General features: G+C 38.3%; 1 protein-coding gene across 2 annotated transcripts in view; it reads right to left on the bottom strand.

Moving 5' to 3' along the window:
- LOC143893108 (Insulinase (Peptidase family M16) family protein) overlaps nucleotides 1-14,307 on the bottom strand; it is a 75,792-nt gene that overhangs the window by 21,598 nt on the left and 39,887 nt on the right. For both annotated transcript variants that reach the window (XM_077398071.1, XM_077398072.1), the window contains exons 18-20: nucleotides 6,482-6,611; nucleotides 3,042-3,162; nucleotides 2,875-2,955 (exon numbers count right to left, since the gene is read on the bottom strand). In XM_077398071.1, the coding sequence (XP_077254186.1) occupies nucleotides 2,875-2,955; nucleotides 3,042-3,162; nucleotides 6,482-6,611 (332 nt within the window). The remainder of the gene's footprint in view (nucleotides 1-2,874; nucleotides 2,956-3,041; nucleotides 3,163-6,481; nucleotides 6,612-14,307) is intronic.

Here is a 14,307-nt window from a genome sequence, read left to right as displayed (position 1 = left end):
CATCCTTTAGAAAATTAGCACTTAAGTTATAAAAATTAAGTTTTGATAGATTTTTATAAGGATAAAGCATAAATATTATATAGGTACGAAAAATGGGACTTTTAGGATAAAGGGTATTTCTTTTAGAGCCTCACATCTCATTCTACACTCAAACTATAAGGAAAGTGATAGCGACTTTCATACTAATGGCTTCCAAGAGTAGAGTTGTAATTATGATTGTATTTCATATGATTTATCTTTTGCTTTTTTCATTTTATATTGGCTGTTAGAGAATCGTTAGCATGCTCTCTTTTAATAAATGGTTGAAGAAAATAACAGAGAATGTTAAAGACTAATCATGCAGGCTAATGGGATAAAAACTCTCACAAAAAAGGGAGGGAAGGTACGTATAAAAAGCATGGTTGCATGCATGATAATTGTGGGAGGAAGGCCAAAAAAGGGAGACCCCCTTGGAGCCAACCTTGGGCATAGCGCCAAAAGCCACCCTAACTGAGAGCGTACGACCTCGGGCTGATGATGCATTCGGGTGGACCCGTATAGGGTGACCCAAAGAAAATCCTAGAAATGAGCACACCCATATGTGGGTGGAGGGTACTTAATGGTCGGGAACCAGCGGCTGGTATAAAGCACCAAGAAAAGGAAATAATAAAAATTGGGGTTGTGGAATGCCGTATGGTCCCGGGATAGTTGAGCATATGTGGTTGCATACTTCATTCTCATGCACATGCATCTTTTTTTTCCATAATACCTCGTGATTGAAAAAAACTGTTTAGCCTGTTTCTTATTTAGTTTCACTTTTTAATATTATTGTTATTGCAATGACTAATTATAAGAAAACTGTTATAATGCGACTTGTATTTTTGGTGGACTCTTACTATGCGAGCCACTAAATGATTTTGCTCAGCGTTTGCTGACCCCAATACCTCTACAGGTTTTGAGGAAAGCGAGGAAGGAGCCTTTGCAGATGAACAAACCTAGAACAAACATCATGGGATGGGCAAGAGTCTTCGTAGAGTTTGAGTTAGTGTTGGAAAAGACGATTCTGTCACATCCCGTAATAGTATGTGATTCTTTAATTTTCAAGAATTGTAGTTTTGGAATTTTTCAGTCTCAAGGAATTAATATGGTGAGTTTTATCTTGTTCCTCTTGTAGTGAGTCAGCTTGTTTCCCTTTTTGGGATAGCGATTCGGATTTTGGGATTTGGCAAAAAAAAAATTATGTCTAAAAATTTGCCCCAAATCCGGGTCGTTACAGGATCCCATAAGATTTTCGATGGGCATCCTAGGCCAAATGGGAGTCCAAGATAGCTAGGGGAGAATTGTATACTTAGTAAATACTTTTCAACTATTTCTAGTTTGGCAACCATCACGAAAGGTAGTGACATAAAGCAAAAGTGGTCTGCATTGAGTCCCTTAACCATGGTCCTAAATTTCTACTGAAAACGAGACAAACGACAAAAATCGTTCCATTTCCATCCCTGCCGAAATGCATACGAAATCGAAACACATAGTGAAACCAAAACCGTAAGTCTATTAGTAGTATATTTTTTTTGAAAATTAAGTCTATTAGTAGTATATTATACCAATTTGTGTCACATAATTATATTTACTTAATTGCGTGTGAAATGTGACGTATATATTATTTATAAATATTTATATGAATTACATGTGAAATAAACTAAATGATCAAACATACACGACAATGCGTGTCACCAAATGTTTCACTAAATTATCAAAGCACTCCCTATTCCCTAATAAGTGGAAAATAACTTTTTATCAAAAAAATAAAAATAAAATTGGAACATAAATATCAAAGTAATCTATTTATTTTCAATTTCTCTAAATGGATCTTTTATCCGGTTAACTCCTCCGTAACTAATGTTAGGTTCTCAAAAACAATACGATAAATCCTATAACAAACGTAAAAAAGACTAACCGCATTTTAGGATGTTCTATATTGGCTTCAAAAAATGGCAGTTCAGATCTCCCATTGTGGCAAGGGAACTATTGGAAAAGTGCATCCAAACATTGGGTGTGTTGTAACATGCACTTTAGTTTTTTTCTTCAAAAGAAAATGTGTTATATCTTTTACACCCTAGAATATTGTTGCCAACAAGAGGTTTCAGCCTGAAAAGTTGAGGGCTTAGCACCATTTACAACCAGATATCAAGCATTATCAGCTCAAATAATCAGAAAAAAGCAAACAAAGCTACCAAAAAGAAATCTAACATCTATAATATAGTCTAATTAAAAAAAGGAAATAACCACAGCATAGAAAATATTTGAACAATTTGGAGAAAAAGGACTATACTGGTATAAAAGTAAAATTATACTACTGCATTGTTTACAGATTAATATACAATGTACTATATGGTATTAAAGTTTCTTGTTACAAATACTATTTATTTTCTCTACATTTCTATATTTATCTTATATTTTCTATTCTCAAAAATTCAATTTATTTGTGGACAGCTTGATATCCATGTCATATCTCTAATAACTGCATCTCCTAATCACATGTAACTGTCCCAGTAATAAATAAGAAATGCACAAGCATAGCAGAAAAACTTTGCATCTACCGATATGCAAATAATCTTCATAAAATTTAGTCATGTACTGTGGGCGCCAAAAGGAATTTCATGCTTAAAAAAATGTGGCTGCATCCAATAAAATAATCCCTTGATAGAAAGCTCATACTAGCTCAGGCCCTGTTCGTTTCAGATTGCGACAACCGATTGTTAGCCCCAAACCTATTATTGGACTCAAATTTAAATGTAATTTTGAGTCTATAATAGGTTTTGGGTTCACAATTGGTTGGCACAATCTGAAACGAACAGGCCCTTAAGTGGATTGTGATGGTAGAAAAATACTAACGCGGTCCAGCTCCCTTTGTGTAATCTTACTGTCACATAAACCTCTAAGAACATTCTTACATGCATCAACAGCTTTGTAAACCTGTAAGAATAAATGTGAGAATCACACTAGGAATGGTATAGTAACACATTATAGAAGACTTAAAACGAATTAAACAGAAAGTGTACCTTTCCAGGAGTTGAAGTTACTGAGATCACATACCAACCAAGTTTCAGCCTATCAAAAAGGCTTAATTCAAAGGATACATCATATGTTAATCCCAAAGAATCCCTGACTGTTGTGAAGAGCCTGTGTATCAATGCATGAGAATTTTCAACATATTCATTTATACCCACTAGATCTCAAGTTGCATGATACAGATATACTGTTAAAGACATTTTACCCAAAATATTTCTCAGTCATCAGTGTAGATATAAATACCAAACTATTAAGATTACATTGCTCACATATAAACAAAAGCATACCAAGCATGGGGCTTCCTGATATTATAAACATTTACAACCAAACGTAAAAAATTCTTCAAGAACCAGTCATGTCTACCTCCAAGAATTGTTTTAAATTTCGGTCAAAATCCGAAATTTCGGTAGGGTACGAAATCATATATATTTCAGTTTCAGTTTCGATTTCGTCCAAAATTAGGTCATTTTGACCGAAATGACCGAAATTTGAAAAAAAAAAAAAAAAAAAACGGTTTGAAACCGAAATTTAAATTAAATCCATGCCTCCAAGTAAATAGAGTGCAACATGCACAATGAAAGTTTTAAGATTATCTAATTATCTTCATTGAAGTAGAGGTGAATTCGGTTTCATGCTGCAGATTAAGGGTTCTGGATTAGATCTGGAGTCTGGTATGGATTATGGGTTGATCAGGGTAGGCTAAGGTAATTGACGGTCTAAAGATTAAGGTTTAGTTGGTTGAAAAAGGGCAAAGGTAGGGGTTTAATTCTAGATGAGATCCGTAACAGGTTTAGGACAGTTATTGTGTAGAAAAAAATACAGGATAAATAAAGTGCGTAAATAAAGTGCAGGGATTCAAGAACTGAAACGGAAAAATAAGAAATTGGAGAAAATAAGAAAAATATTTGGAATCTCTCTAGAATTCCTAGGAATCTTACATAGCTTGAAGCATCATACTACAAGAAAAAGAAAGAGATAGATAGCAAGGTTGGAATCTCACCAACCAAAACCCAAGGCACACACCAAGGGGTTCCTAGACATTGCACCTTAGGGATGATCAAGGCATCACACATTGGCAACGAGTAGACATCACATCCACACAAGCAAAAAAACTTCAAAACTTTATTCATTCCATCATAGCATCCTAAAAAACATAACTTTATTCATTCAATCATAGCATCCATCATCATCATCTTAAAGAACAGTGCCCTAAGGATTACAATATGTAAGAAAAAGAAGAGAACCAGAGGGTTCTAAAACCCTAAAAAAAAAAACTAATAGTTTTAGACTAAAAGACCCTCTAAAGACCTCAAGACTTCCCACTTAAAATTTTCATAATACATGTGTGGGGCCTATTTAATACACTCATAAGACTGGCTTCAAGGCTCTACCCTAGCTTGTTATTTGTTTCTCCCGGTGGCCCTTTCTAATACCGCGCCTATCTTCAAGCAATCGGGGAGGCACCGTGTACATAGACGAGGCAGTTTTGAGAATGAAACCACATTCCCTCGTGCTCTGAAAGTCCTTAACTTCGGTTGAACAAAAAAGGTTCAATCTTGTGAAACTGTAGCATAGGCAAAACTTGGCAGCTTGCCCAGAGTTTGATGTTAACCGGGTTCTGGAAGGAAAACTTGCTTTCCTTCCTTCCCTCAGCAAGCAAGAATACTGGAAGGAAGGCGATCAAGATATCACGTGTGGCAGTGGTTGGAATAAGCTCCGAATCCAAGAGGTACCTACGTAAATAAACTCACCACTCACTGGTGAAAGAGAAGAGAAACGTGGGCGAAAATCAAACTCGCTTGATTCTCTAGATTCATCATTCATGGGTCTTCTTGCGAAGATCATTGATCCAAACCTGTGCTTCACATATACTCTCTTAGAGGATGGGAAAAGACTATAGCATTGTTTAAAAACACGGATGCAGCAGGTACACAGCCAAAGAAAAATACTTGTCGAATCGGCGCAGATGCGGCCAAGAACGCGGTTGAAGCGGCTGAGTGCTCGGTTGACGCGGTCATAACTCGGGAGAGTCAAAACGCAGAGCACGGGCAAAATGCGCAACGTGGCCAAGGGAAAAGGGAGTCGACTTTGAGGAGTCCACGATGACGCAGGGGAGTTTTATAACTATGGACTATAGTACCCCTATTACAACTTAAGGGACTTAAAAAGACACCTAAAAATTAAAATTTGGACCTTGGGATGGTCCCAGATACTAATTGAACCAAAAAAAATTCACATCCGCAAAAATATTAATTATCATTATCTGATTATTATCATAACAAGTAATTAACGGCAGGGAGTTCATTGCAGATTCCTTTTGCATTATTTTGAGGGATGCCTGCCATACCCGAAAGTTCTGCCTGAAAACCCTGGATTTCTATGCTGACTTTAAGCTCTGTCTAACATATTCAACCCTTGCTTGGGTTAACAATTTGGTTAGTGTGATTAAATACTTCCCTGCCCAAGGCTTGCATAATTACAGACCTTCACATAGTGTCCAACAATGATTTTTTATTTGTAGAGATATGAAGAGGGTTTCTTATAGTCATCTGCGAATCATCTCTCGGCAATATCATATCAGATCAGCCATAATTTGTCGTTACCATATCTCATGACCAAGATAGTTTGTGGTTTTGTTGTGTAGATGAATTTAACCATCCTTTTATTGTACATGGTGACTTCTTTTTTGATAAAAATAATGATTTTATCGAAGAAAAAAATGGAGAAACAAGGACAGAATAACATGCGGGACAGAGATTGCCCCTCAACTAACAAGTCTTTCCTAATACCATTTTTGGTCAATGAATCAGGTCATTCTTTCACTTACTAAAACATATGATGATCAATCGATCACTTAAGTCGTTCTTTTAATAAAACATTCCACACCATAATTTTTGTGTTTGAAGTTCGAAGTTCTAACCATCTTACTCAAGGCATTAAGTGGAAATTAAAACATTACATTTATTTAACTCATTAAATTCCAATTATATAACCCATTGAACCTTATTATTTTATAAAAATACGACATTTAAAAAATGATTAAAATATACTGTCAAACCCATGATTCCTAAATTTCAGGATTTGTCTAGTCAACATTCCATACCCAGATCAGATTACCCATTCACATAAGAGGCCATATAAAAAAAAAAAAACTATTGAGAATACTAACATAAAATTTGCTATCAGATGAAATAATACAACAAGATAGATTATTATACAAAATGCTTAAAGCATAAGTGACCATCCATCCACGAGCCAGTAAACCTTAATTCATCCTCGACAAACAGGTAAAGATTGCTTTACTATGCTGAATAATCATCGGCTCAAGGTATAGGGCAAAAGATGAGGTACTTCAAAACACTTTACTTCATATGTTACACAGAACACATTTAGTTACACAGAATCAATTAATTGAAAAACTGTAGAGTACCTAGAATTTATGATCTCAGCCAACAAACCCAGTGTAATGCCAAAGAATAGTGGATGTCCCCGAACTTGGAGATTATTTTGTTCCCCTTTTCTTTCTAAGGCAAGTGATTCTTCAGAATTAGATTTTTCACCTGCACATAAATACTCCATTTGCTTAAAAGTGAAGAGATGCCTCAAGATAAAATAAGAAGTACCATGACTAAGCATATTACTGGGTTCACGGCCATAAATTAATATCATGAATGGAAGAAAAGGGAAAGAAAAGAAATCTTAAGACCAAACACATTTGCTTAGCCAACTACAACTTTTCACTCAAGAAATATCAAGTATAGACTCTAATAGTGAGTCCATATATATTAAGGGTAATGGCAATGCCAGGAGCCAGGTAGAGTAAAAATGAAACATAAATTCAACTAGAAAGAATTCAGAATTTCACATACATGCTAAGCTGATGAAATAGAAACAGTATATCAAGTGAAGATTGTATCCTGGAATATTAATGGTCTGGGGGCTCAGGAAAAAAGAATCCAAGTGAAAGGTGTGGTGAAGAGAATGAAACCGAATCTTATTTGCTTACAAGAGACGAAGATAGAGTCAATAAGAATGATTTAAGAAGCCGGGGGATTAGAGCTTAGTGATATTTTTCTTTTGTTGGATCAGATGGTGCTTCAGGGGGTATTTTGGTTGCTTGGGATGAAAATAATTGGAGAAAACAGGAAGTGTGGAGGGGTTGATTCTCAGTTTCTGTTTCTCTTCGAAGAGTGGAAGATAACTCGATGTGGCTTTTCTCAGGTGTTTATGGCCCTGTTCTTAGGGCGGAGAAAATTTTTTTTGGGAGGAGCTGCAAAGGATCAGGGAGTTATGTTCTTATCCCTGGTGTATAGGGGCAGACTTCAATGAAGTGAAGGAAGTTGGAGATAGATTGGGTTGGCAGAGAACAAATCAGAACATGAGGGATTTTGCTGATTTTATAGCGAAGTTCGAATTAATTGATTTACCTCTATCTGGTGCTAATTTCTCTTGGGCTAGAGGTCAAAGTCCAGGGTGGATTGTCTTGGTTCCTGAGGTTTTTCAGAAAGCTCTAGCTCATTTTGTGTCTGATCATAGTCCTATTCTTCTTGATCCTAGGCTGGAGCCTTGGGGTCCACCTCCTTTCAGGTATGAGATAGAGTGGCTTAACATCCCCCATATGGAGGAGAGATTGGGAGATTGGTGGGTTTCTTTTCAAGCTGAAGGTCCAGCGGATGAGGTAATCAGTCAGAAGTTGAAACATGTGAAGAAAAAATTGAAGGAGTGGGTGAAGGAAAGAAAGTTGCAATCTCAGGGGAGGAAAGAGTGGTGGTTGGAATATCGTATAATGGAGTTGACAGCATTAGAGGAGAGTGGTCTCGACTCTGATGAGGACCAAGAAGAGATGGGGAGGGTTAAAGAAGAACATAAAGGTTTTTTGCTCCATGAGATCACATGGTGTCAAAAATCTAGGGTGAAGTGGTTGTTAGAAGGCGATAAAAATACGGCATATTTCCATGCTATGGCTAGTGCTTGTAGGAGAAGAAACATAATAGAAGCCTTAAATGTGAATGGCAATATGGTGACTGGAAAGGATGGTATCTCTAGTTTTATTTTAGACTTCTATATGTCGTTATATTCATCTGAGGATAGGGGTGTAAACGAGCTGAGCTTGGCCCAGCTCGGCTCGGCTCGTTAAGTTCAAGAGCTCGGCTCAGGCTCGAACCAGACTCGAGCTCGGCTCGGCTCGGCTCGGCTCACGAGCCTTACCGAGCTCGGGATATATTAAGGCAATGATATATTCACAACCCTAATCTTCCCTGGACAGCCCTATCTAGTGTAATTTGACTACTCTTTTTACACCACGGGGGATGGTCCAAGTAACAAATGGGGTTCCAAAAAAAAGTGACATATTTTGCCTCGCCCTTTCACTCCCTAGACAACCCTTTTAGTCTATATATTAATATATATATATATATATATATATATATATATATATATATATATATTTAAATATATTAAATCCTTAACGAGCCTGGCCAGCCGGCTCGGCTCGTTAAGGATTCAAGCCGAGCTTTAACCGAGCCGAGCTCAACCGAGCTTCCGAGCCCGAGCCAAAATTGACACCCTTATCTCAGGATATGATTCAGCCTATCCCAGAGGGTGTGGAATTTAGTAGTTTGAGTTTGGAGGAGAGCACAAAGCTGGAAAGACCTTTTGAAAAGGAGGAGATTGAATTAGGGCTGTTTTCATTAGCAAAAGGTAAGGCCCATGGGCCTGATGGCTTTTGCTTAGCCTTCTTTCAATCCTGTTGGCCTTTTGTCAAGAGTGATATTTTGAGATTCTTTTCTGAATTCTATGAGGGTCTCTCTTCATAGGGGGCTACTTTCATTGCTTTAATCCCTAAGGTGGAGGGTGCATCTAGGGTGTCGAAATATCGTCCTATTAGCCTTGTTGAGTGCTTATATAAAGTCTTGGCTGATCGTATTAAAGTGGTCCTTCAATTATTTCAGATAGTCAGAGTGCCTTTGTCTCTAATAGGCAGATTTTGGAGTGTTCCCTTATTGCTAATGAAGCTATTGATTCTTATTTACGAGATGGTCAGGGGGGAGTATTATGTAAACTGGATATGGAAAAAGCCTATGATAGAGTGGAGTGGGATTGCTTGGACTACTTATTGGGGAGGATGGGTTTTGGTAGCCGTTGGAGAGGGTGGATAAGAAGGTGTGTCTCTTCTAACTGGTTTTCTATTCTAATTAATGGTTCTCAAAGGGGTTCTTCAAGTCCACTAGGGGTCTGAGACAGGAGATCCTCTATCTCCGTTTCTATTTGTTATTGTTGCTGAGACCCTCAGTAGATTGATGGAGAAAGGGAGTAAGTTGGGTTTGTTTGAAGGCTTTAGAATTGGCAGAGATAGAGTGGAAGTGTTGCTCCTTCAATTCGCAGATGACACAGTTCTTTTTTGTGCTCCTAATGTCTACCCGATATTGAATCTAAAGGTGACTCTTAGGTGCTATGAATTGATTACAGGTCAGAGGTCTAACTTTTTAAAGTCGAGGATGGATGCTCTGAATTCTTCTATGCGTGAGGCTTTCAGTTTTGCAAAAATTTTGGGGTGCTTTTTGGAGAATCAAGGAATCTAGTTTCTATAGGGGGGAGACTAACACTTGTCAAGGCAGTGTTGGCCAACATTCCTATTTATTTCCTATCTTTGTTTAAATGCCCTGTGAGTGTGGTGATGAGAATTGAGCAGATTCAGTGCATATTTCTCTGAGGAGGGGCAGATGATAAGAAAGGCACCCCTCTGGTGAAGTGGGAGAAAGTGCATCTCCCGTTTAAAAGTGGAGGTTTGGGTATTAGAAGAGTCAAAGAGTTTAACCATGCTCTAATGGGGAAATGGTTATGGCGTTTTGGTGAGGAGCAGTCTTCTTTATGGGTTAAGGTGATTGGGAGCAAGTATAGTTTTGTGGCAGGGAAGTAGGCTTCTGACAACTCATATAATAAAAAAGGGTTGACAGTGTGGCGGGATATATTGAATTTGAGTCATAAATTTGGTAAGGGTGTAAGATATAAAGTCTATGTGGGGGAACGTATTAGATCTGGATGGACGCGTGGTGTTCGATTGATCCTCTTAAGGAGCTTTTTCCTAATTTGTTCTTGGTAGCCTCTAATAAGGAAGTTCTTGTCTGCGAGTGCTTTGGTAGGGAGGGTTTGAGGGTGGTTTGGAAGCAGAGCTTTAGGAGAAATTTCTTCAATAGAGAGTTGGCTTCAATCACTCAGTTGTTTCACTTGATTGAAAGTTTCTACATTCAGTGGAGCGGGTCGGATAAGCGAGTTTGGATTCGGGACTCATCTGTTTTTTTTCAGTCAAATCTTTCTATTTCCATTTAGTTCCCAGTCTTCCTTCTACCATCCCAGTAAAGGTCTGGACTTTTCACTGCCCTCCAAGGGTGAGTTTCTTTAGTTGGGCAGTGAGTCGTGGTCGTATTCAGACTATGGAATTCCTTAGGAGAAGGGGTATGTGGTTAGTGGATCATTGTCTGATGTGCTTGGAAGACGGATAATCCATTGATCATTTATTCATTCATTGCAGAATCGCAAGAGAGATTTGCGGTCTGATTCTAGTTCGGTTTGGGATCTCTTGGGTTTTCTCAAAATCGATCTCTGAGTTAATCAAGTGTTGTTAGTAGGTTCCATGGAAGAAGAAAGGTAAGGTCTTATGGAGAATTAGCCTTCTTGCCTCTTGGTGGGTTATTTGGAATAATAGAAATTCAAGGGTGTTTGATGGGTAACTAAATCTACATTTTGGCCTTTTGTTGAAGTCATAGCATTATCCATTTCGTGGGCGAGAAGTATTCCTATGTTTAAATTTGTTTCGGTCTTTGATTCATGGGAGGGGTGGCAGGTTGTTTGCAATGATAGAGGGAGGAACGGTCAGATTGTTCAGCGTTGGGAGGCGCCTCCAGAAGATGTTATAAAACTTAATTTTGAAGGGTCAAGTTTGGGCAATCCAGGGTCAACAGGTGTTAGAGGTCTGTGTAGAGATTCTCTCGGCTTGGTTTTGTGGGCATATTCTAGCCCTATTGGTGTTTGCGACTATAGCGAAGCGGAGGTTAGAGCGGCTTATCAGGGTATCAAGCGCCTAGACAAGAATCTTTAGTATAAGGTGATCGTGGAAGGTGACTCTTCAAATGTAATTAGTTGGCTATCGGGGTCAGTTGCCCCTCCATGGACGTTTTTATCCTTTTTTTGAGGAGATTTCAGATTAAACTCTTGCCTCCTCAATTATTTTTAAGCATGTGAGGAGATTTGCAAATGGTGATGCAGATTCTCTAGCTAGATCAGGTTAGTAGGGCAGCTTTAGAGTGGTTTGATTTCCTCCCTCTTTGAGTTTTTTGTTTTTCTTGTTTCTTCTTCCATGTAATCTTTGAGGACCTCCTCGGTTCTCTGTTCATCAATATACTATATTGCCATTTCAAAAAAAAGAAAGAAACATTAAATCAAATCACAAAGATGTTGAGATTATGACAACTGATGGTGAGCCCCCAAACCATTTATTGGTATCAAATTACATTAATTTTGAGTCCAACAATCAGCTGGAGGCTCACCATCGGTTACCATAATCTCATATGAACAGGGCCTAAATAAGCAACTGTTTAACTTCTCAATTATTAGACTTTCTACAATCAGTAGATTTGTGACCTATTTCACTACACGTGAAGAATTAAATTGTTGCCCCGCTACTTTGGCATCGCTAAGTAGTGTTGTTTCCCCTTTGAGGTGTAAAATGGGTTTCGTGTTCCTAGAAGCTTTTCCCTATGACTGACCCCTATTAGAATCTGTTTGTCCCAAAGAGGTAAAGAGTCTCAATTACCAGCTGACATGTGTCACCCAATATTTTGTTGCATTTGAGCAGCCTTTGCATGAAGGTAAGCCCGTGATACGTTCCATATGTCATGTTGGTTCAGTACATTTTGAATACTAGGCCTCAACCCACGAATGTATCATGCCACCTATTATTACTCCTCACGCTTGTCCAGTTGATTCCTATTATCAAGTTCATAGAATTCTCCTCAGTAATCAACAACTAATCTACTTCCCCACCTCCAATTTTCCAATCTTTGAAACATCAAATGAGTGTAATTGTAATGAAGGAAAGCATAACTAAGTTTCTTGCGTGCCTTCTCCCAGGTAACATTATCTTAGAATTCTTCTATCTTTTGTGAGTCATATAAAGCTGATCCCACTATGTTGAAGCTCTATCCCTTAATGCAACTGATTTCACCTTCTTGTTGTTTGACACACCCTTCAAGTAGAAATTCTTTCTACAGAGGAAACCAATTGACCACTGAATTTTGGTATTTCTATTTTAAAACCATTATTCCATTGTCTGTCATCAGCGGCTACATGTGCTCGTCTCCATGGAGGGGCTGCATGAAAAGGATTTACGAACTCACCTTCGGAATGATCTCCCTCACCCCATCTAGGGAAAGGGCTTCGAACCACAAAAAGCGTTCGGATAAGGCATCCATCTGCCTCATTAGATCTTCCATCATGGCCGAAAATTTGTTTATCAACTGAAGGGTCCGGGATAGGCTGATCAGTTGGTCTTCAGGCTTGATTCCTCCTCCTAGGCAGCATCTTGCAGATTCCAAGAGAAAATTCAGAGAGCCAGATTTAAGCTAATAGATTACCTAAAAAATCACCAGCATCTCAATCCCAAGTGACAAGGGAGAGGAAAACAGGCTACAAGAACAAGAAAAAAGGATGCAAAATTCATTTCAGATCTACCATTACAGTGTTGGATGACTAATACAAAGCATTAGCATTGCCTTACTTAAAACAGACCTCAGCCTCATTCCCATCTCTAATCTAATGGCTGCAGTTAATACTTAAAACAAAATAGCTAAACTGACTAAACTACCCTTAATGAGGTCACATGGCCCGTAAAATAAAAACAAAAACGCAAAAGACACGAATACCTCATAAGTTAAAGAAACACCTCTAACCAAATTAAATCATTTCAAAATCAAGCTTCGCAACTAGATGGCATATTTTTTTTCGAAAGTTGACATATCTATTGATAATAACAAATGTACAGAAATTTGGTACCAGTAGTCCCACCCATTACAAACATAAAACAACTATATGGCATATTGTTTAGCTACTCTTCTTTGGATGCTCAAATTCGATCAAAAAGTGTTCTTCCAAGCGTATTACATCAGACATCATAGGGGTTTAATGAAAATATAATCTCCGGGGCATCAAAGGAATCAAAGACGAAAAAAGATCGTCACAAAGAAACAAGGGTCTGATTTGCGTGCACAGTCCAAAACATGCCTAAACAGTAAACAAGGGGCTGATTCGCGTGCACAATAAAAAATATCCCTAACCTAAGATTATTACCATGGGTCGCACATTGGAGCGTATAAATTGAAACTTGGAGTAGAGGATCATTATCAAGTGGTGTCAACTACCTATGGTTCAAATTTGGTGTAGAATGGCTGTGGTGGCTAGAAGAGGGCTGGTTTATTAATTACTGCAAATAAGGGCAGATTTATCATGGTTGGGCAGCAGTGGCAGCCACCTCCCAATGGGATGAGGAAGCTGAATTTTGATGGTTCTAGTATTGGTAACCCTGGGCCAGCTGGGAATGTAAGCGTTCTTAGGGACTCCTCGGGGGAGGTTATATGGGCTTTCTCAGGGCCTATTTGTTTAGCAGATGCTAGTGAAGCAGAGGTAAGCGCAGTTCATCAAGGTATAATTCATCTGGGTAGAGATGGCTTGGCCCAAACAATTATAGAGGGAGACTCACTTAATGTCATAAGGTGCCTCAAGGGTTCTCTAGTTCCTCGATGGAGATTTGCTCATTTCTCTGATGAGATTAAAGACAGATCTGAAGGGTCCTCTATCACCTATGTGCATGTAAGAAGATCTGCAAATGGGATTGCCAACAAACTCGCTAGGGAGGGAGGAGTACATAAGCAGGATCTTGAGTTTTTTACCTCCTCGATAGGGCCCTATATATATATATATATATATATATATATATATATATATATATATATATATCCAGAACTGTCTCTTTCCTTCCCATGGGCCAGATATCTTCTCATTTGATTTATCTACAAAGAAGAGGGGTTTAGGCGAAACACAGAGATTCGCCTTATAGAGATAGAAACACAAATATCGTTTTGCTGTGACCCATATGGCTTGATGTAGCTAATGCAGGTCATCAAGAAGAGAATTCATTCTAGGTTGAAAATATGGCACATAAATGTTGTCGTGGTCAAAAGATACACTATGGCTGCTCAGAGT

The sequence above is a fragment of the Tasmannia lanceolata genome, unplaced genomic scaffold, assembly GCF_043159265.1.
Source record: "Tasmannia lanceolata isolate RefF3 unplaced genomic scaffold, GAP_Taslan_0.1 ptg000015l, whole genome shotgun sequence".
Classification (NCBI taxonomy): Eukaryota; Viridiplantae; Streptophyta; class Magnoliopsida; order Canellales; family Winteraceae; genus Tasmannia; species Tasmannia lanceolata.
The sequence above is the reverse complement of the archived record's forward strand: the minus strand, read 5'-3'. Positions and strand labels throughout refer to the sequence as shown.